A 21,000-nucleotide genomic window follows, 5' to 3' on the forward strand; every position below is an offset into this window, starting at 1 on the left:
TAAAGGAAACTTTACTAAAGCTTAAAGCATATATCGCACCCCACACAATAATTGTGGGGGACTTAAACACCCCACTCTCTTCAATGGACAGATCAGAGAAACACAAACTAAACTGAGTCACAGTGAAACTAACAGAAGTTTTGGAGTAAATGGACTTAATAGATATCTATAGAACATTTCATCCTAAATCAAAAGGATATACCTTCTTCTCAGCACCTCATGGTACCTTCTTCAAAACTGACCATATAAACCCACAACAGTCCTCAACAGATATAAGACGATCAGAACTAATTCCATGCCTCCTATCAGATCACTATGGAATAAGGGTCGTCTTCAATAGCAACAAAAACAACAGAAAGCCCACATACACATGGAAGCCGAACAGTTCTCTACTCAATGATACCTTGGTCAAGAAAGAAATAAGGAAAGAAATCAAAGACTTTTTAGAATTTAATGAAAATGAAGGCATGACATACCCAAATTAATGGGACACAATGAAAGCAGTGCTAAGAGGAAAACTCATAGCTCTGAGTGCCTACAAAAAGAAGCTGGAGAGAGCATACATTAACAGCTTAAGAGCACACCTGAAAACTTTAGAACAAAAAAAGCTAATACACCCAAGAGGAGTAGAAGGCAGGAAATCATGAAACTCAGGGCTGAAATCAACCAAGTTGAAACAAAAAGAACTATGCAAAGAATCAACAAAAGTAGGAGCTGGTTCTTTGAGAAAATCAACAAGATAGATAAACTTTTAGCCAGACTAACCCTAGGGCACAGAGACAGTACCCAAATTAACAAAATCAGAAATGAAAAGGGTGATATAATAACAAAAACTGAGGAAATCCAAAAATTTATCATATCCTACTACAAAAGCCTATATTCAAGAAAACTGGAAAATCAGGAGGACATGGACAATTTCCTAGACAGATACCAACTACCAAAATTTAATCAGGATCAGATAGACCATCTAAATGGACCTATAACCCCTAAAGAAATAGAAGTGGTCATTGACAGTCTCCCAACCAAAAAAAAGCACAGAACCAGATGACTTTAATGCAGAATTCTATCAGACATTCAAAAGAGACCTAATGCCAATACTCTTCAAACTAGTCCACAAAATAGAAACAGAAGGAACATTAGCCAGCTCGGTCTATGAAGCCACAATTTCGCTGATACCAAAACCACACAAAGATCCAACAACAAAAGAGAATCTTAGACCAATTTCCTTTATGAATATTGATGCAAAAATACTCAATAAAATTCTTGCCAACTGAATCCAAGAACACATCAAAACAATCATTCACCCCGATCAAGTAGGCTTCATTCCAGGGATGCAGGGATGGTTCAATATATGGAAATCTATCAATGTAATCCACTACATAAACAAACTCAAAGAAAAAAAATCACATGGTCATTTCATTAGATGCTGAAAAAGCATTTGACAAAATTCAGCATCCTTTCATGTTAAAGATCTTGGAAAGAACAGGAATTCAATTCATACCTAAACATAATAAAAGCAATATACAGCAAACCAGTAGCCAACATCAAACTAAATGGAGAGAAACTTGAAGCAATCCCACTAAAATCAGGGACTAGACAAGGCTGCCCTCTCTCTCCATATTTATTCAATATAGTACTTGAAGTTCTAGCTAGAGCAATTAGACAACATAAGGAAGTCAAAGGGATACAAATTGGAAAGGAAGAAGTCAAAGCATCATTATTTGCAGATGATACGATAGTATACTTAAGTGACCCAAAAAACTTCACCAGAGAACTCCTACAACTGATAAACAACTTCAGCAAGGTGGCTGGTTATATAATTAACTCAAGTAAATCAGTAGGCTTCCTATACTCAAAGGATAAACAGGTTGAGAAAGAAATTAAGGAAATGACACCCTTCACAATAGCCACAAACAATATAAAGTATCTTGGTGTGACTCTAACCAAACAAGTGAAAGATCTGTATGACAGGAACTTCAAGTCTTTGAAGAAAGAAATAAAGGAAGACCTCAGAAGATGGAAACATCTTCCTTGCTCTTGGATTGGCAGGATTAATATAGTAAAAATGGCCACCTTGCCAAAAGCAATCTACAGATTCAATGCAATCCCCATCAAAATCCCAACTCTATTCTTCATAGACTTAGAAAGAGCAATTCTCAAATCCATCTGGAATAACAAAAAACCCAGGGTAGCTAAAACTATTCTCAACAGTAAAAGAACTTCTGGGGGAATCAGTATCCCTGACCTCAAGCAGTACTACAGAGCAATTGTGTTAAAAACTTCATGGTATTGGTACAGTGACAGGCAAGTTGATCAATGGAATAGAACTGAAGATCCGTAAATGGACCCACAGAATTATGGTCACTTCATCTTTGATAAAGGAGCTACAACCATTCAGTGGAAAAAAGATAGCCTCTTCAACAAGTGGTGCTGGTTCAACTGGAAGTCAGCATGCAAAAGAATGCAAATCAGTCCATTCTTATCTCCTTGTACTAAGCTAAAGTCCAAGTGGATCAAGAACATCCACATAAAACCAGACACACTGAAACTAATAGAAAAGAAACTGGGGAAGACCCTTGAGGACATGAACACAGGGGAAAAGTTCCTCAACAAAACACCAATAGCTTATGCTCTAAGATCAAGAATTGACAAATGGAAACTCATAAAACTACAAAGTTTCTGTAAGGCAAAGGACATTGTCAAAAAGACAAAACGGCAACCAACAAATTAGGAAAAGATCTTTACCAACACTACATCCGACAGAGGGCTTATATCCAAGATATACAAAGAACTCAAGAAGGTAGACAACTCAGAGAGTCAAATATCCCCCTTAAAATGGGGAACAGAGCTAAACAAAGACTTTTCACCTGAAGAATATTGAATGGCTGAGAAGCACCTAAAGAAATGTTCAACATCCTTAGTCATCAGGGAATGCAAATCAAAAAACCCCTGAGATTTCACCTCACACCAGTCAGAATGGATAAGATCAAAAAGTCAGAAGAAAACAGGTGCTGGCAAGGATGTGGAGAAAGAGGAACACTCCTCCACTGCTGGTGGGGTTGCAAGATGGTACTACCACTCTGGAAGTCAGTCTGGGGGTTCGTCAGAAAAGTCGGAATGATACTTCCAGAAGCCCTCTATACCACTCCTGGACATATACCCAGAGGATTCCCCAGCATGTAATAAGGATACATGCTCCAATATGTTCATAGCAGTCCTATTTATAATAGACAGAAGCTGGAAAGAACCCAGATGTCCCTCAGTGGAGGAATGGATACAGAAAATGTGGTGTATATACACAATGGAGTACTATTCAGCCATTAGAAACAATGAATTCATGAAATTCTTAGACAAATGGATGGAACCGGAGAACATCATCCTAAGTGAGGTAACCCAGTCTCAAAAGAACACTCATGGTATGCACTCACTGATAAATGGATATTAGCCTAGAAGCTTGGCTAATACCTAAGACACAAGGCACATATCAAATGATGCCCAAGAAGAATGAAGTAGTGGGCTCCAGTCCTGGAAAAGCTCAGTGCAGCAGTGTCGGGGAATACCAGGGCAGGGATGTGGGAAGGGGTGGATTGGGGAAGAGGGGGAGGGAAGAGGGCTTATGGGACCTTTGGGGAGGGGGGATCCAGGAAAGGGAAACTCACTTGAAATGTAAATAAAGAATATATCGAATAAAAAAATCAATACAATTGAGCAAAATTAAATAAATAAATAAATAAATAAACAAACAAATAAATAAATAAATAAATAAGTGGCCATTTTGACTTCCTGGTTTCTGTGATGGTAAACACTGACCTAATTTTTAACCTTGGAGGACCTAGCATTACTTAGGAGTCAACCGTGTGTGTGTGTGTGTGTGTGTGTGTGTGTGTGTGTGTGTGTGTGTGTGTGTTTCTAGATTTGATTACTTGAAGTGGGCAGATTCATCCTAAATCAGGTGGTGCCGTGGTCTGTGGTCTCAGACTGAATAAGTGAGGTGACTCAGCCCGTTCTGCACTCTACTTCCTGACTGGATGCAATACAACCAGTTGCCTCATGCTTCTGCCACCATGACTATCCCATTGTGACAGATTTACATTCAAACTGAGTGAAAGTAAACCCTTCCTTTTTTAAGTTGTTTTTGTCTGGTATTTTGAGAAGTTACTAATACAATATTTGTTTTCCAAAATTAAAGGCAGTAATACATATTTTTAAAAATCAAATTTCCGTTTAATATTGAAACAGAAGTTTACCTGGACAGCCCTTTAAATATATAGATCTTTTTATTTCATTTCCAATATATTTAATAGGAATATCTCAGCATACACCCGAGATTTAAGTTTTTACGAAACTCTCCAAACTTGATTTTAACTGATCAACCAGATTTGAGAAACATTAACCTGAGAGATATTCATTATATGGGATTAATTTTTGGATTTTAAGTTAAATGTCACAACAGAATCAAAGTTTACAGTTCAGAAGAGTTGTTCTTAGATGTAAGGATACTTCTTGTTGGTCAAAGGGCCTTCACCAAGTGACTTAAACTTGCTTCTTCTAGTTTTCTTTCCATAGCTTTGATAAAAACACTCTTGACCAAAAAAACAACTTGGGGATAAAGGATTCTGTTGGGTTTCACTTCCGGGTCATAGTTTGTCATGAGGGAAGTCAGGGCGAGTTCTGTTCTTCTCGTGCTTGCTCACATGCTCATTCTTAACTAGTGTTTTTATACAGACCAGGACCACATGTGGAGCCATGTACAGTGATCTGGACTCTCCTCCATCAACGTAGACAATTAAAGCAGTCCGTCACAGACATGCCCACAACTAACCCGATAAAGACAATCACTCCATTGAGATTTCTTTTTCAGGTGATTCTAGGCTGTGCAAAGCTGACATTTAAAGCTAGCTTGGACATTGCCAATCTTTGATTTTCAATTCTGCCCTTTTGAAGTCTACTTCAAAAGATTTGGGGAGGTGAAGCACTTATTCTCAGTCAGCACACGATCAGTCAGTACTCTTGGCAGCTAATAAACGGAAGTTGCTTGCACTCCTAAGACTGATACCAATCTCAGGAGTGGCGTCCTCATATTGTCCTCAGCACCTGACACATTGTTTTCAGGATCTTTGCATTTTGCCTAATTTCACTACTTCTTAGCCTTCCCTCTGGAGAGGAATCAAAGTCAAGAGAATGAACTTTTGTAGTGGCCCAACTATTAATCCTAGGAGTGCAAACCTGAGGGCTGCTCTTGGGCTATCTCTGACTCTCACTGTTATTGTGACAACCTCAAAGATGCCAACAGAGACAAACTGCTGGAAACTCACCTTCCTTGTCAGGAGAAGATACTATTGGCCAAATGTGGGCAAGCAAGGAGGTCAGAATGAAGCAGAAAGTTGTGTTTTCTGAACAATTAGGGAATATGAAAAATCAACTTTATTTAGTTTCAATGTTAGATGTTCGGTATCAAATGCTAGATGTAAAACAAAACTAAAAGGTGGTGATTGAAGAAAACGGGCTTCCTCCATGGCTACTCCATACCCCTTGCAAAACAACTCTGAAATTCTCAAACTATTGAAAAGTTCAGGGGAGAGTGACATTGAAGTCTGCAGGCAAGATTATAATGAGTCACAAGTATCAGGTTTCAGTCTTCTTTTTCTGTGGTATGGCAGGGAGCCAGAGGCTCTCTTCCAGACAAGCACTCTTACTAAGTTAACCCTTCTCAGTATCTAGACAGGATCCCATTAAATTTCCCAGGCTGGCCTTGGTCTTACTCCATTCTAATGCTGTGCCTTGACCTTGGGGTTTTCTTGACTAAGCTTCCCAAGCAGGTAGGCTAACAGGCTAGTGCCACCAAACCTTATCCTACGAGTCTGTCTTGAGAACACATGGCAAGGGAGATGTGTCCTGTACACACTCATTGTTCAGCAATTGCTTTTTATTGAAGTTCTGAAGTTTAGAAAAGTGAGAAATGGCCATGCTTGACGATACAGAGCAAAGCAACTCCCACCCTCAAAGAATTATGCAACACAGCTAACATCAAGGACCAAGAAACTTCAGAAGACAAGTGTGAACCCCATGAGCCTTACCTGTTCTCAGCATCAGCACTGCACTTTGGGGACATCAGTTCAAAGGATTTGGTAAACTTCACCACCTGTGTCATACAGAGAGACAGCAAATCCAAGTCAATTAAAGCTTCCCCACAGTTCCAAATGATGCAATAACCGTTTTCATCCCTGTGATGATCATTACAATAATTGGGGATTAAAGAGCCATTTCAGTGGGGAGATCCCGAGAGAAGAGAAGAAAGGTCTAATGCACATTTTATGCTTGACTTCTTCTGTAGCAAACATCACCAATACCACTTGACCCGAGCTATTTGGTAGCTGGGCTTGCAAGCTTGATCTTTCATTATTTGTAATTTCTTTTCATTATTTTGCCTAAAGTGCATCAAGTTATTTCTTCTAAAACAACAACAACAACAACAACAACAAAAAACCCACAACCACAACCACCACCACCACCAAACACCACACTGTAGGGTTCAGCCTGCCATTTTATTACCAACGAGGCATATGCAAGTTATAACCAATCCTTGCATATGGCTAAATATTTATAGGATATTAGCTAAGTAGATGATCCCCAGACTATTGAAGGGAAAGCAGAGCTTAGAGGGCTTAAGTGGCTATGCAGGAAGATGTGTAGACAGTAGATTGTAGACCTGATATTCAAACCATGTTGGTTTGATTCCATGCTCCATTTACCCACTACTCCAGTCTGCTTTCATCAGCAAGAGCAAGTAGGATTGCAGCTGTTAATTTTGTATGTATGACATGCTCAAAAGCAAAATGGACTGATATATTCTGTCATTAGAAACTTTAATTCTGTATTGAGCTTGGTAGCACACACCTGTACTACCTACCCAATACTCCTAAGACAGAGTTAGGCAGAGCTCAATGTCCAAAGCTGATCTGCCCTACGTAGCAACTTCTATGTCAGTTAGTGCTACACACTAAGACCCCATCTCCAAATAAATAAATAAATAAATAAATAAATAAATAAATAAATATTTTAAAATTCATTTCACAATTATTTCATAGCTATATATTGTATCCAAATATGAATAAACACAGATTAAAAGTAATTTAAAGTAACTTGACTTGGCACCGTATAATATTAATCAGACAATAAATTGATATAATATCGTCAATTGTTTCTGGTTTTAGAGATCAAGAAGATCTCTAATATCTTTTCATTTTCTGACCCCATAAATAAGTTTGAATTCTCTAATATCAGGAACAATAATTTATGTTTTAATTTTACTACTTATAGAACATTAAAATTTCGGTCAGGGAAGGTATTAACTTTTGAAATACTGACAGCAATGTAAATGGATTTTATGCAAGAAGAAAAGCATATGATTACTGTGCAGCAGAAAAATCAAAGATCAGAGCTTCTGACTGCATTGACCCAGATGACAGTAATCACTTAAAAATATCTGTATGATTATAGACATTTGGGCTAGCATTGTTTCAACTTCTATCTTAGGGTTTCCATTCTTGTTATAAAACACCACGACCCAAAGTCACTTGGAGAGGAAAAGGTTTATTTCAGCTTACAGCATGCAGGTCACACTCATCACTGAGGAAAGTCATGGCAGGAACTCAAGACAGGAACCTGGAGGCAGGAACTGAAGCAGAGGCCATAGGTGGGTGCTGCCGATTGGCTTGCTCAGTCTGCTTTCTTACATACCCTGAAACCACCTACCCAGGGCCAATCTGATAGAGGCATTTTCTCAATTGAACTTCCCTCTTTCCAGATGAATCTAGCTTGTGTCAGGTTGACATAAAAACTGGCCAGCATAGTCTATGTTTTAGAATCAGTTTCACCAACTTCCTGTTACTCTCATTAATGAATTCAATACATTTTTCTACATGTTTACTTTATACTTTTGCAAAGTTAGGGTTTTTAAAAAGTATTTATTTTCTCCCTGGAGCCAGGGGCAAGCATGAAGTTTAAATTCATTCTCTCTGTGTTTCTCTCTCTCTCTCTCTCTCTCTCTCTCTCTCTCTCTCTCTCTCTCTCTCTCTCTCTCGCTTGCCCCTGGCTCCTGGGAGAGAAACCTCTAAATCCTTGAAATGTCTGATAAACGAGTTTGTGTGCTAGGAGACATTGGCCCAGCCAGATAACAACAACATGATTTAGAACAATGTTTTGAGTCACACCAATGTATGATTTAGGAGATATGTGTAGAGTGTCTTGGGCCACATGATGTCATTTGACCTCTCAAAGTAAAGAGATGAAAGTTAGCTAAATAGATAGATGGCCAGCTAGGTTTCTGTGATAGAGCCACAGTTAAGATTCTAAATACTAAGGCTCAGGCCTTAGACAAAATTTTAAGTGGATTATCACAGTTCACTGCCACTATATTCTTTAAGTCTTTTTAGCCAGTCATTAAAATAGAAGATGGTCTTGGGATCCCCTAAAGTTACCATCAGTGTATGAAACAAAGAGAGTATTGTAGACAGTATTTTGATACTGTTTGGGCTTTGTTTAAACATTATCTATTGATTATTAAGTACCACACAAAGCAAGGACCTATCAAATAAACACAGTTACTAAACTTCTACACCATTTAGAATGATGATTTTGTCTTTTTGTTTCGCCTAAGGACACCCAGATAGTGGGCAACACATTACTTCTGAATGTTTCTGGAAGAGGTTAGTATTTGAATCAGTACAATGAGCAAAGGCCATCACCTTTGAGTCTGGACAGATGGGAAGGGGAAGGGTGCGATCTCTCTAAACAAAGGTGTCCATCTTGTCCTGCCCTGAGACGCTGGCACAGCTGATTCTGTCTTTGGCTTCAGACCAGGACTCACATTATTGGCCTCTGTGGTTCCTGAACTCAGGCTGACCACACCACCAGTTTTCCCTGTTCTTCAGCTTGTAGATGGCTCATCAATGACCTTCTCGGGCTTCATAATCCCAGGGGCCAATGTGCTCATTCTTATTTTCTCTCTCTCTCTCTCTCTCTCTCTCTCTCTCTCTCTCTCTCAATAAAATAATTTGAATTCTAAAGCACAGGATCAGACTTTCTTTTCCCAATGCCCCGGTGTGATTCCTTCTTCTAGATGAAGAGAGTTATAAAATCTATAACAATTTTTCCCTTTACTATGACTGTTCAGAAGCTCAAAGCAAAGCTCTTTATTCTAACACTCACCTTCACACAACACACTTCAGATTAAAATTGGTTGATTTGGTTTTGCTTTCTCTCCTTTTTGCTTGGAAAACCACCCATGACTTTGCACATATAGATCGTGCCATGAGCACTTATAATATTTGTTCACTTACATTTTTACATTTTCTACTTTGTTATCTCTGTTGTTTTGAGAAAGTGTTCTACCATGTAGCCCATGCTATCTTCAAATTCTCAATCCACCTGCTTTAATCTCCTAAACGGAAACTACAAGCATGTGGTACCACCCACGGGTCCCAAAAGTTTTAAGTTCTTTTGGTACTGAACTGAACAGGATTAGAAAAAAATTGAAGGACTGAAATCTCAGAACAATATACAAATGTGGATAGAAATGTTTTTGTAAGTCAAATATTTATATGAAAGCCTTATATGGGCTACTAGGTTGTGTAGAATTATTCAGGGATAGGACAAGGAAGAGGAATCCAACAGTTACTAGCCTACAGCTAACAGTAAACAATGTAAGAATAAAAAAGTTGCGGGCCCGAGTCCCAAGAGAGTAATAAAATCAGTACAGCAATGAGACTATTAATGACAAACCACACGGGTGACATGGGTGTAAGCCAAACAAGTTAGGGAGGCCTTGAGACATCAGCCTTGGGCCCATGATGTGCCTGAAGCTGTTTGGTTCTGTTGGTTTTGAAGGCTTCTAGTGCAGTCTAGACTCTACTACGGCCCCAAATCTAAGTCAAAGACACACATTCAAGGACCCAGACCTACTAATAAAAATCTCTTTATACAGTATGTTCTTTATAGACAACCTGAAATTTAAAACCAAAGCTAAATTTGCTTCAGCAAATCATTGGAAAGCCATAATTTATACTCAGGCTTTTGTGCACATTCAAGATGAATAATTCATTGAGAAGTATCAGAATCCTGGGGATGTAACCTCATCTACTTGTCTTCTATTACTTAGAGCAGGTGTAGGCAATAGCCTATGGGTCAAATCCTTATCACCACTTGTTTTTATAAATAAAGTTTTATTAAAACAGAGCCATGTTCATTTTCTATAACAATAGAGATTTATAGTTACAGATAATTCTATACTGCAACAGAGCCCCAATATTTACTAGATAAACTTTATAGAAAATAAATTTGGCAATATTTGATCTATAGCAGTGGTTATCAACCTGTGGGTTGTGACCCCCTTAGGGTTACCTGAGACCATCAGAAAACATGGATATTACATAATGATTCATAACAGTAGCAAAATTCCAGTTATAAAATGTTGATAAAAATAATTTTATAGTTGGGAGTCACCACAATATGAGGAACTATATTAAAGGGTCACAACATTAAAGAGGTTGAGAGCAAGTGGTCTTGAGTTGCTAAAGTGTAGTGATGAATTAACTAATGATAAATAGTTGTAATTGATCTATAATTCAGAAAGGGGAATTCCTGGAATTATAATCTTCTAAGAAAAGCTATAATAATAGAGAGTTTAGATACCAAGGCTAGTGGCAGGGAATGTATTTGGGAACAAACACTTGTCCTGGTTGTCACAGGACAAACACTCTTTAATTAAGCATGCCATCCTGGGACAAAAATAGTGCTTTCTTTCACCCTCACTCTCAGAAGTGTCTCCAATAACAAATGCATGTCTTTATGCTTTAAAATGAATCTATACAAAGCATAATGAATCAAGCTGGGCATGGCTAGCAGTAGACATCTGTGATCTCAGTACTAGGGAGACTGAGGCAGAGGATCTAGATCCTAGAGACAGACCCTAGAGACAGAGTTGGTGGTGATGGGGACACAGAGAGAGGAGAAAGGGAGGGAGAGAGGGGAAGAATAAGAGAGAGAGAAAGGGGGAGAGGGAAAGAAGGAGGGAGAAGGGGAGGGAGCGAGCGAGGGACAGGAGGAGGAGGAGGAGGAGGAAGAGGGAGATCTATTTAAATAGATAATTGTTTGGTATCAAATCTCCAAAGCTGCAGAAATCATAACCCAAAAGCAACAGATGAAACTATAAGTAAAAGGAGAACAGAATTAACACTGTATTCATGATCTAAGGCAATTCTGAATCTTAGTTTTATTTATTTTATAAAATCTGCTACATGAACTCGATTCTGACTTTAACACGTAGGTAGGAAATGAACACAGACATGCCCGTCCATAAAGAGACATGAAGGGTTTCCTAGGGGAGAACCTCGTCCACATCAGTGAAGCTGAACCAGTGACTTCATGTTCCTCTTCCTTCATCGGCCTGGTTACTGCACCCCGGGGACACTACAGATGCCAAGGGAAGGGAGTGAGATCCCCGAGATCCCCCTGCTTGTTCTTTGGACAAGCTCCGTGGAGAGAAGCCTTTCTAATTTGGACATCTATCAAAGGGCACTTAGTCTGCTTCCTCTGTTTTTTCCACTTAAAAGCAACTTTCTGAACCAAAACTATATTCGAGTAGATATTGCTGCCACCAAAAAGAAAATTACAACTAAGTAATCATCAATTTAAAACTTTTGTTGCCAGGTCACCGTGGTGCTGTACACCTTTGATCCCAGCACTCGGAAGGCAGAGGCAGGTTGATCACTACGAGTTTGAAGTCAACCTTGTCTATAAAACAAGTTCCAGGACAGCAGGGGCTATACAGAGAGACTCTGTCTCAAAACAAAAACAAAAACAAAAAACAAAAAACAAAAAACAAAAACAAAAAAACAAGAACAAAACCAAAAACCAAAACAAAAATTTTTTTCTTAATTTTAATTTTTTTCATAAGAGGGCTACTCAAAAAGGCCAAAGACTGCCTAAAATGATCATCTACTACCCTCTCTCTTCACACATTCTTCCATTATGTTAATTAGCTTTTTATGTGTTTGCTCAGTGAGCCTTTATGAAGTACTTTGTGCTTCAGGCACTGTGATGGGCTCTGTAAGTAGAAAGGAATATAAATGCCCTGTTTTTAAGTAACTTACAATATAGTACAGTATAGACCAGGAAGCAATTTACAGATGCATAATTCTACCTTGGCAGATGCTGCAAGGCTACCCAAGCATGCTGGGCTGTGATCAGATCACCATGTGAACTCTGCCTTAGCAGTGAGCAGACTGTCCTAAGCCAAGCAGAGATGTAGTTTTCCAGGATGAGGCACTAGACCACTCTATTCTGGAAGTAAGCAGATAGTAAATAAACCAAAAGAGTTTAATGGAACCTATTTCAATAAAGAGACTAATTATGGGAGTATGTCCTGTAAGAATAAATAATAGGGAACCGTGAAGTGCCCGGTGACTAGTGACTCTGAAAACAGTTAATGCTTCTAAATCGGAGGTAACATAGAGAGAATGGAAGAAGGAAGTGGTGTTGTTGGTTTCCTCTGGGAGCTAAGATTAGCAGAAGGACAGTAGAAGAATACGGCCACCTTTATAAAAGGGTGAGGAGAAACAGCAACACCTCTGTTTCATAAGCTCTGCGCTGATCTTCTCAGTTTGTGGAACTCAACTGGAAGCCAGAGGATCAGACAGCTTAACTATTATGGTGTGAGGAGATCAAGGCACTGAGCCAGAGCGTAAACCAACAATACATGGAATGAAAGGGGGGTTGAAGAGAAGAGTCAGTATGGACAGTGTTAAATTTAAGTCCAAAATAGTTCTGATAAAGAAACCTCCAACTGGTGTTCTAGAAGTGGCTATGCTCAAAAGACGTTACTTCCCTTCTGTATTCTAAATTAAGACTGCTCTCCAACCTCATGGCTCCCATAAATCTCAAGCACCTTTCCTTTTCTTTGGCATGTTCCTCACTGATGAACATCCTCTCTGTTGCAGTAGCCTGAAGAGCCATCTCTTTCACTGTCCAGTGACTTGCTTTTCACAGAGTCCCTATATGTAAAAATAGAGATCCAAACACCCTCCCAGACTGATCATATGAAGGTGAATGGATATGAAAGAAAGGGCTAGAACATCAGAGAGAAAACCCAAAATTTAACCTGGCAACAGAATGTTGAGCACTATTGCCTAGACAACAGACAACTATGAAATTAAATGAAGCTTAGGAAAAACCAGGTACATGATTAGGAAGATAAGTAGGAGCCATCAATATTGATAGTTGATTGAAGAGAATCCCCTGTTTGCAAGCAAAGATGGGAATAGGAGATAATCCCATGTGAGAGATTAGTAAAGTCAGTGATAGAAGCACCGGGTGGAAGAACTAGAAATGTTTGAATACAGACACAACAGAACACGAAGATGCGTGGATATAGCAGGTGATGAAAAGGCTGGAAACTGCTCTGTAGTTTGCAACATGAGCTGTAACATGATGATTCTGTAATTGTTATAGAGAAATCTAGAAGTATGAGAAACTTAGGACAGAACACATCAGCGACGCCAGCAGGGCCTTGACCAAGGTGTGAGTTGAGTTGATACATTAATAGATAATTATTAACAAAGTGAGTTAAGGTGGTTTGTAGCTCAAAATAATGCATGTTTGATTCCCAATAAGGCAAGTTAATATATGAATATGCATAATGCTTAATGTATGAATCATTAATATTAGAGGTTGATTATGTGTGCAAGTTTATGCAAAAATGCTCATTTAGGTGGTTATCAGAGAATTTAAAGAATATGTCCTCTGTTTTGAACTCTAAAACCACCTGAAAGAAAAATAAAACAAAAGTTGGCTCCCTTGTAGATGGAAAAATTTTTAAAAAGAGGAAAATAGAAAGAAGGTGAAGGAAAAGGAAGTCTGAAGCTTTGTAATCCACCTATGTATGAATAAAGGTGTTGGAATTACAGACTAGGAAATGAGGGGTTGGAATCCCACACCTAAGATTGGGGCGTTGGAATTCCACACCTAAGAATGAGGGGTTGGAATCCCACAGCTAGGAATGAGGGATTGGAATCCCACACAGGTTTAGAACAATTAGGCTACCCTCATTGTCTGCCACCTCCCCCCAGATGTAGGTCACGGGAACAGCTCCCAGCCATTGGCTTCATTGAGTGTTGATGCACACAAAGGCCAAGGAGTTAGGACTCACATTAGAAAGCCAGAGCGCATGGCTTGCTCTGCTCCATTCAGTAAATAATTTCCAGAAAGGAGCTCTGACGTCACAGGCTTAGTTATGAAGACCTGTTAGCATGCTGGACAAGGAAATAGCTGCCGGCCATCAGGATGATCAGTACAGAGAGAACACTGGGAAATAGCAAAACTGAGATGGTGCCTGATGACCTAAGGCTGCAATTTCTACATTCACTTTTCCAGCCCACGCTCCTGAAGACACAGGGACGTAGTAAGTGCATGAGCTGGAAGCTAAGAGAAGTGACAGGAGCCGCTTTGGCGGTTCCCAGGATGGAATATGGTTAAGATGACTCTATTCACGTCAAAAGCCTGAGCATTTCCTCATGTTGACAGCAATGTCCAGATAAGGGGTTTGTTCTGTTCTCTAATTGACAAAGTCACTTAAAATCAACAGACTGAAACACATAAGAGAAGCAAAAGAGAGTGAGATTTTAACTCTGGCATGGGACTGTCTAGAAAGACATTCGTCATTTCTATTTTTGGAACTCAGTAAATATCAGTTTATACCCGAATGCCCAAAGACTGTGACTGTAGACTCTGGAAGCTCCTTTTAGAAGAGACTTTCCTCACTGACAAGGGAGAAGTATGGGATGAGGAATTTCCTCTTCCTTTCCTGGGATGCAGTGAGAATACAGTTTTAAAATTGAACAATATAGAAAGACTTACTCTATCTAATACCAAACTATTATAAAATGGTAGAAATTAAGACTGTTCACTTTTGTTGCAGAGACAGACAAACAACCACAAAGAACAGAGCCGTGAGCTCAGAAATGAAGCCAGGCAGTCAAAGATACTTATTATATAATATAGATATATCTACAAAGTAAGGGAAATAGTTCCAAACAAGGATTTATACAAATACAAATACAGAGAGAGAGAGAGAGAGAGAGAGAGAGAGAGAGAGAGAGAGAGAGACAGAGACAGAGAGAGAGAGAGACAGAGACAGAGACAGAGACAGAAAGACAGAGAGACAGACAGAGAGACAGACAGAGACAGAACAAAAATAATTCTATAATTCTATGGGAAAGACAAGAGAATCATAAATGCGAAGCCAACCTGGGACCTGTAAGACTCCTCCTCAAAGGTGATCAATACCAGATAAATATAAATAACATGTGCATGGACACGTGCTTGGGCATGTATATGGGCACGTGTGTGTGCATACGTGTGGGCATGTATGCGTGTGTGGTGTATGTATGTGTGCACCACTGCTGTATCTAGAAGCAAAGATGTTATAACAACCATAAAGCACAAATCTAAAAGGGATCCTGAGTAACACGACATATCAAAATTACGATAACACACAAAGCCAAAGGTACCTATTGAGAAGCGGACTGCTAGGCACTGGCCTCTCTTGACCCAGATCACTTCTCAGAACTGATGTACAGATGAACACATCTGAGACATGACATGGGAGCATCTCCCCACAGACAAATGCTAGGCTTAATACCGCTTAGTAGAAAGGGGGCTGTGCTGCTGATCTTTTTCTTGTTGTGACAAAATATGTGATGAAAGGGGACATAAAGGAAGAAGAATTTATCTTGGCTTTGCTTGAGGGGCATAGCCCATCATGGCGGGGTAGACTTAGCATGAGGCAGAAAAGGCGCACTGGCAGGAGAGTGAGACCTGTTACAGGTTACAGTGCATTCACCTTTAGGAAGCAAGGGGTGAACAGAAAGTGGGGCTGAACCATAAGACCTACTTCAAATGACCAACTTCCTCCAGGAAGGCTGGATTTCCTAAGGGTTCCTCAACCTTCCCAAACAGTGCCAACAGCTCACAGAGGACCGAGTGTGCAAACACAAGAACCTGTGTTTAACATTTCACATTCAAAGCACAAAGGCGCCATATCCCCAGGACAGTGTGCTTCTGTATTACAGAGCCAGCCAGAAGCCAGTCATCATGCTCCCCAAGTTCAGTAACCAGCACTCTCGGCACAGTCGATAATGCACAGGCTTAGAGTCCTGCAAGTATAGGCCTTGGCTTAGCATGTTCAGACACACCCAGCCCTTGATGTGGCACTTACTTACCTTGGCAGCATCCATCCCTTGCATGGCTAAGTTACACTGTCCATGTTTCTCCAGGCTCTTAGAACTATACTTCCTATACACTCTCACTTGCAGATTTGAAAGCATCTTGGAATCTCACTTCCATGTTCGAAAGCATATTTGAGACACCCCCCCCCGCCCCCCCCCCCCCTCGTGATTCAATAACTGAATAGGAACTTGCATGGATTTTAAATTACAGGGCCACATCTTTCCCCTGAGGACGGGCTAGGTATCGCTCCATTGCCTTCTAGTCCCGTGGGTCTGCATCTAAGAAGCCTAACGTCAGAGTGAAGGTTTTTCCAGAGTGTCCCAAATTCTTTCCTAGATGCCCACAGATTCGATTTCTTTTTTTCTATCTTTAAATTCCATTAGCATCAGATGTATCTCAGTGCTGAGCAGGGAGTACTGACTTCTCATGAATAGTGTTCTTGCAATCTGTAAATCCAACTTTGACTTTATTTCAATAAAATGTCCCAGAGTTATAAATCCTGAAAGCCTTCTCCTGTTCCATTTGCCGTGTTCTCTTCAGAAGCAGCGAATTATCCTTATTTTGAACTTTCATTATGACTCCGATGACTCCGCTCTTACTGTTCTCCCTTTTTTATAATTTCCTTTTTTCCATTTCATTTTCAATTTTGTTCTTCATGCTGCTTAAAGCGTTTAGAGCTGTCTTCTATTTTCTTTCTGGCTTTCTAAAAATGTAATATCCAGTCCTGTATGATTTCACATTTTCTCCTTCTAAGCTCTACCAACCAAGTGTTCTGTCTCCTCTTCCTCCTCTCCTTCTTCACCCTCTCCTCCTCTTCCTCTTCATCTCCTCTCCATCCTCTCCCTCCACCCTCTTCCCCTCCCTTCCTCCATCCTCCCTTTCCTCCTCCTCCATCTCCTCCCTCTCATCCTTTTACTCTTCTTTCTTGATATATCTCTGACTTCAGTGTAGCTCCTTTTTCAACATTTATTTTTCCAGCTAGACGATGTTTGTTTAATCTCATTTCATGAAAACCCTTTATCAGAGTTTCTGGAATATACTCAATGTCTAGTCTTTGGGTTTTTTCATTCATATGTTTTGGCATCTTTGCACATATTCTATGTTCTTTATTATAAGCTAAATTTTTATTAATTATGGAGGGGGAGATGTTCTAAAACAAGAGTCTACCATGTATAAGCCAAGTTCAAATTACCACTTATTTTTATAAATCACGTTTTATTGGTATGCAGCCATGCACATTCTAATTTATTGTCTATAACTGGTTTTCTGCTAAAGTGGCAGAGTTGAGTAACTGTACCAGAGACTGCCTAGCCTAGAAAACCCAAGGTATTATAGGGAAAAACCTGCCAGCTCCTGGTTTGGGAAATCAACTCAGTTCTGCTCACTGGGTACTACTGACAAAAGTGAACAGCTTCAGGGCCACAGTTTTGCCTCTTACAGAGACACAAGTGACTTCTCTCCAGTGTGAAAGACAACCTCTCAGCCCAGTTTGTGGCCTTGATTTGTCTGTAACAAGCTTTGGTTATAACCTCAAAATCTTATTTGGTTTTCCTCAAATGCTTCTTAGACCTCTTTCAACAATGTATAGGTTCCCCTCTGAATCGAGTTTAAGTGATCCTGCATTTAGTTACTGTGTTGTAAGATATTAATCTTTCTATCTGTTGTAAAGTTAAAACAGGTTTAAACTAGGCATCTAACTTTAACATTTTATTTTCTAAGTTGATGGCACTTACAGAATAACCCATCACTCTCCAACCTTGTTTATAAATGTTACTTTTGTCACCTAGGCAAATCAAATACAGGATGAATGGTTAACGAGAGAGGGGAGTTGGATCACAAACTTCTAAGGCCACAGATATAACTGTACAAAAAAGAACTTACAATTTCATTCTAGAAGTCAACTACCTCTCTTCTTGAGCCTCAATTCTGCTTATTTTGACAGAAAGCGAAAGAGACCACTACAGTTAATTGCACCATGCAAGGTTTTCTCAGTAATTTCAGATTTAAGCTCGGATATGGAAACTTCAGTGTGTGAGCTGCAGCCCCCTGGGTGCTCTGGAGGGAAACGGTTGCTCTTGATTTCTTCCTTGCTATGGAGTATGACACTTCACCAGCCTCAGCAGCTTCCTTCCTAGTCCTGCAGTCCAGGATGTGGTGCCCCATCTCCTCCAGCCTGGCCAGGAACCTTCTTTAGGTGCCAGCCTTCCGTGTTAGCTTCTTTTAGGTGTGGAGAAGACTACATTGGTCTTTCCTGCTTCTCGGGGGCTTTAGAGAACCTGTAGGGCATTCCCTGCCCTTGGGCTTCCATGGACAGTGACGTCGCTCTGCTCTTCCCTTACCAGGTGCTCAGGGACACTTTGAGACATCATCTTCTGACTCTTCCACTGCTACTAAAGTATGGCGACTTAAATAGGAGGCAACGTGAGGAAGACCTGGGCCTGGGACACTGTGAGGAGGACACACTGTTCCTCCCTTTAGTCTGATTTACCCTAAAGTCAGATGTTCTAAGGCTTTCCCTGCTCTTTTTCCAATCTCTTGCTTTCTTCATTACTTTTAGTAATGATTAATTTAGCCTTTAGATTAGAAAATCCTTGCTCTTTCAAATGACAATTTTTTATTGTTTTGACATTATTGGTGTGTGTGTGTGTGTGTGTGTGTGTGACTGTGCATGCATGTGGAGTAGCTTGTACTTTTCATACTTCTTGTTTGTTGAGACATGATCTCTCACCGGCCCAGAGCTTGCCAAATGGGCTGGCTCATCAGTGGACCCAAGGGATCCACCCGTCTGCCTCCCCAGCGGCGAGGACTAGCGTGAGCCCTGGCTTTTTGGTGTGAGTCCTGCAGATCAAACTCAGGCTCTTCTTCTTTGAAGAGAAACACTTTGCTGACCAAGCATTCTCCCCTGCCCCAAGTTTTAAGGCTTTAGAAAAACACAATTACAAGATTTTAAGCTCCATTTGGGAGTTTAAAAGCTCAGTATTTAGCCATTGCTTTTCTGTAATTGGTATAATGCGTCCCTGAAAGTTTTCGCAGAAGTGATTGCAAATCAGATAGGGCCTTGAGAGGAGGTCTTTATACAAATCTTTTCCCATTTTGCTTTGCCCCTTGTTTAGCTAATTTTTTTAAATAAGGAGTTAATCTCTTTCAAGAGCATTTAAATAGATTTTCAGGCAGAATCTTACTGTTCTTTGTTGCCCTTTCAATGAGTTTTATGGCTATTAACACATGTTTATGTTTCTATATAAATTTTCAGAACTAAAAATTATGTTGTCAGGTTTCATATAATATATATATATATATATATACACATATACATCCTAAACAACTGATGCAAGCTTACAATACTCATGAAAGTTTTAACCTCAGATTCTCATTCTCTGAGGAAAACAGCCTTATAAGCAAAGAGAATATCTCTCTTTTTCTTTCTTTCTTTATTTTTGATACTATCTTTTCTTTTCTTTTCTTTTTATTTTTGTTAGGTCTTCTTTGAAGATCTGATAGAATTCTGCACTGAAACCATCTGATCCTGTGCTTTTTTTTGGTTGGAACACTTTATGGCCCCTTCTATTTCTTTTCTTTTTTTTTTCTTTTTTTTTTATTCGATATATTTTTTATTTACATTTCAAATTATTTCCCCTTTTCTAGACCCCCACTCTCCAAAAGTCCCATCAGCCCCCTTCCCTCCCCCTGTTTTCCCACCCAACCCTTTCCATTTCCCTGTTCTTGTTTTGCCCTATACTGTTTCACTGAGTCTTTCCAGAACAAGGGGCCACTTCTCTGTTCTTCTTGTACCTCATTTGATGTGTGGATTATGTTTTGGGTATTCCAGTTTTCTAGGCTAATATCCACTTATTAGTGAGTGCATACCATGATTCATCTTTTGAGTCTGGGTTACATCACTTAGTATGATGTTCTCCAGCTCCATCCATTTGCCTAAGAATTTCATGAATTCATTGTTTCTAATGGCTGAATAGTACTCCATTGTGTAGATATAGCACATTTTTTGCATCCACTCTTCTGTTGAGGGATACCTGGGTTCTTTCCAGCTTCTGGCAATTATAAATAGGGCTGTTATGAACATAGTGGAACATGTATCCTTATTACATGCTGGGGAATCTTCTGGGTATATGCCCAGGAGTGGTATAGCAGGATCTTCTGGAAGTGAGGTGCCCAGTTTTCGGAGGAACCGCCAGACTGATTTCCAGAGAGGTTGTACCAATTTGCAACCCCACCAGCAGTGGAGGAGAGTTTCTCTTTCTCCACATCCTCACCAACATCTGCTGTCTCCTGAATTTTTAATCTTAGCCATTCTGACTGGTGTAAGGTGAAATCTCAGGGTTGTTTTGATTTAAATTTCCCTAATGACTAATGAAGTTGAGCATTTTTTAAGATGCTTCTCCGCCATCCGAAGTTCTTCAGGTGAAAATTCTTTGTTTAACTCTGTACTCCATTTTTTAATAGGGTTATTTGGTTTTCTGGAGTCTAACTTCTTGAATTCTTTATATATATTGGATATTAGCCCTCTATCTGATGTAGGGTTGGTGAAGATCTTTTCCCAGTTTGGTGGTTGCCGATTTGCCCTTTTGATGGTGTCCTTTGCCTTACAGAAACTTTGTAATTTTATGAAGTCCCATTTGTCAATTCTTGATCTTAGAGCATAAGCTATTGGTGTTCTGTTCAAGAACTTTCTCCCTGTACCAATGTCCTCAAGGGTCT

At 39.7% G+C, this 21,000-nt stretch overlaps 1 protein-coding gene across 1 annotated transcript in view; it reads right to left on the minus strand.

The window, feature by feature from the left end:
- Pde11a (phosphodiesterase 11A) overlaps nt 1-21,000 on the minus strand; it is a 373,525-nt gene that overhangs the window by 209,008 nt on the left and 143,517 nt on the right. The window contains exon 5 of the mRNA XM_052181167.1: nt 6,078-6,142. Within this exon, the coding sequence (XP_052037127.1) occupies nt 6,078-6,142 (65 nt within the window). The remainder of the gene's footprint in view (nt 1-6,077; nt 6,143-21,000) is intronic.

The sequence above is a fragment of the Apodemus sylvaticus genome, chromosome 5, assembly GCF_947179515.1.
Source record: "Apodemus sylvaticus chromosome 5, mApoSyl1.1, whole genome shotgun sequence".
In the NCBI taxonomy this organism is placed as follows: domain Eukaryota; kingdom Metazoa; phylum Chordata; class Mammalia; order Rodentia; family Muridae; genus Apodemus; species Apodemus sylvaticus.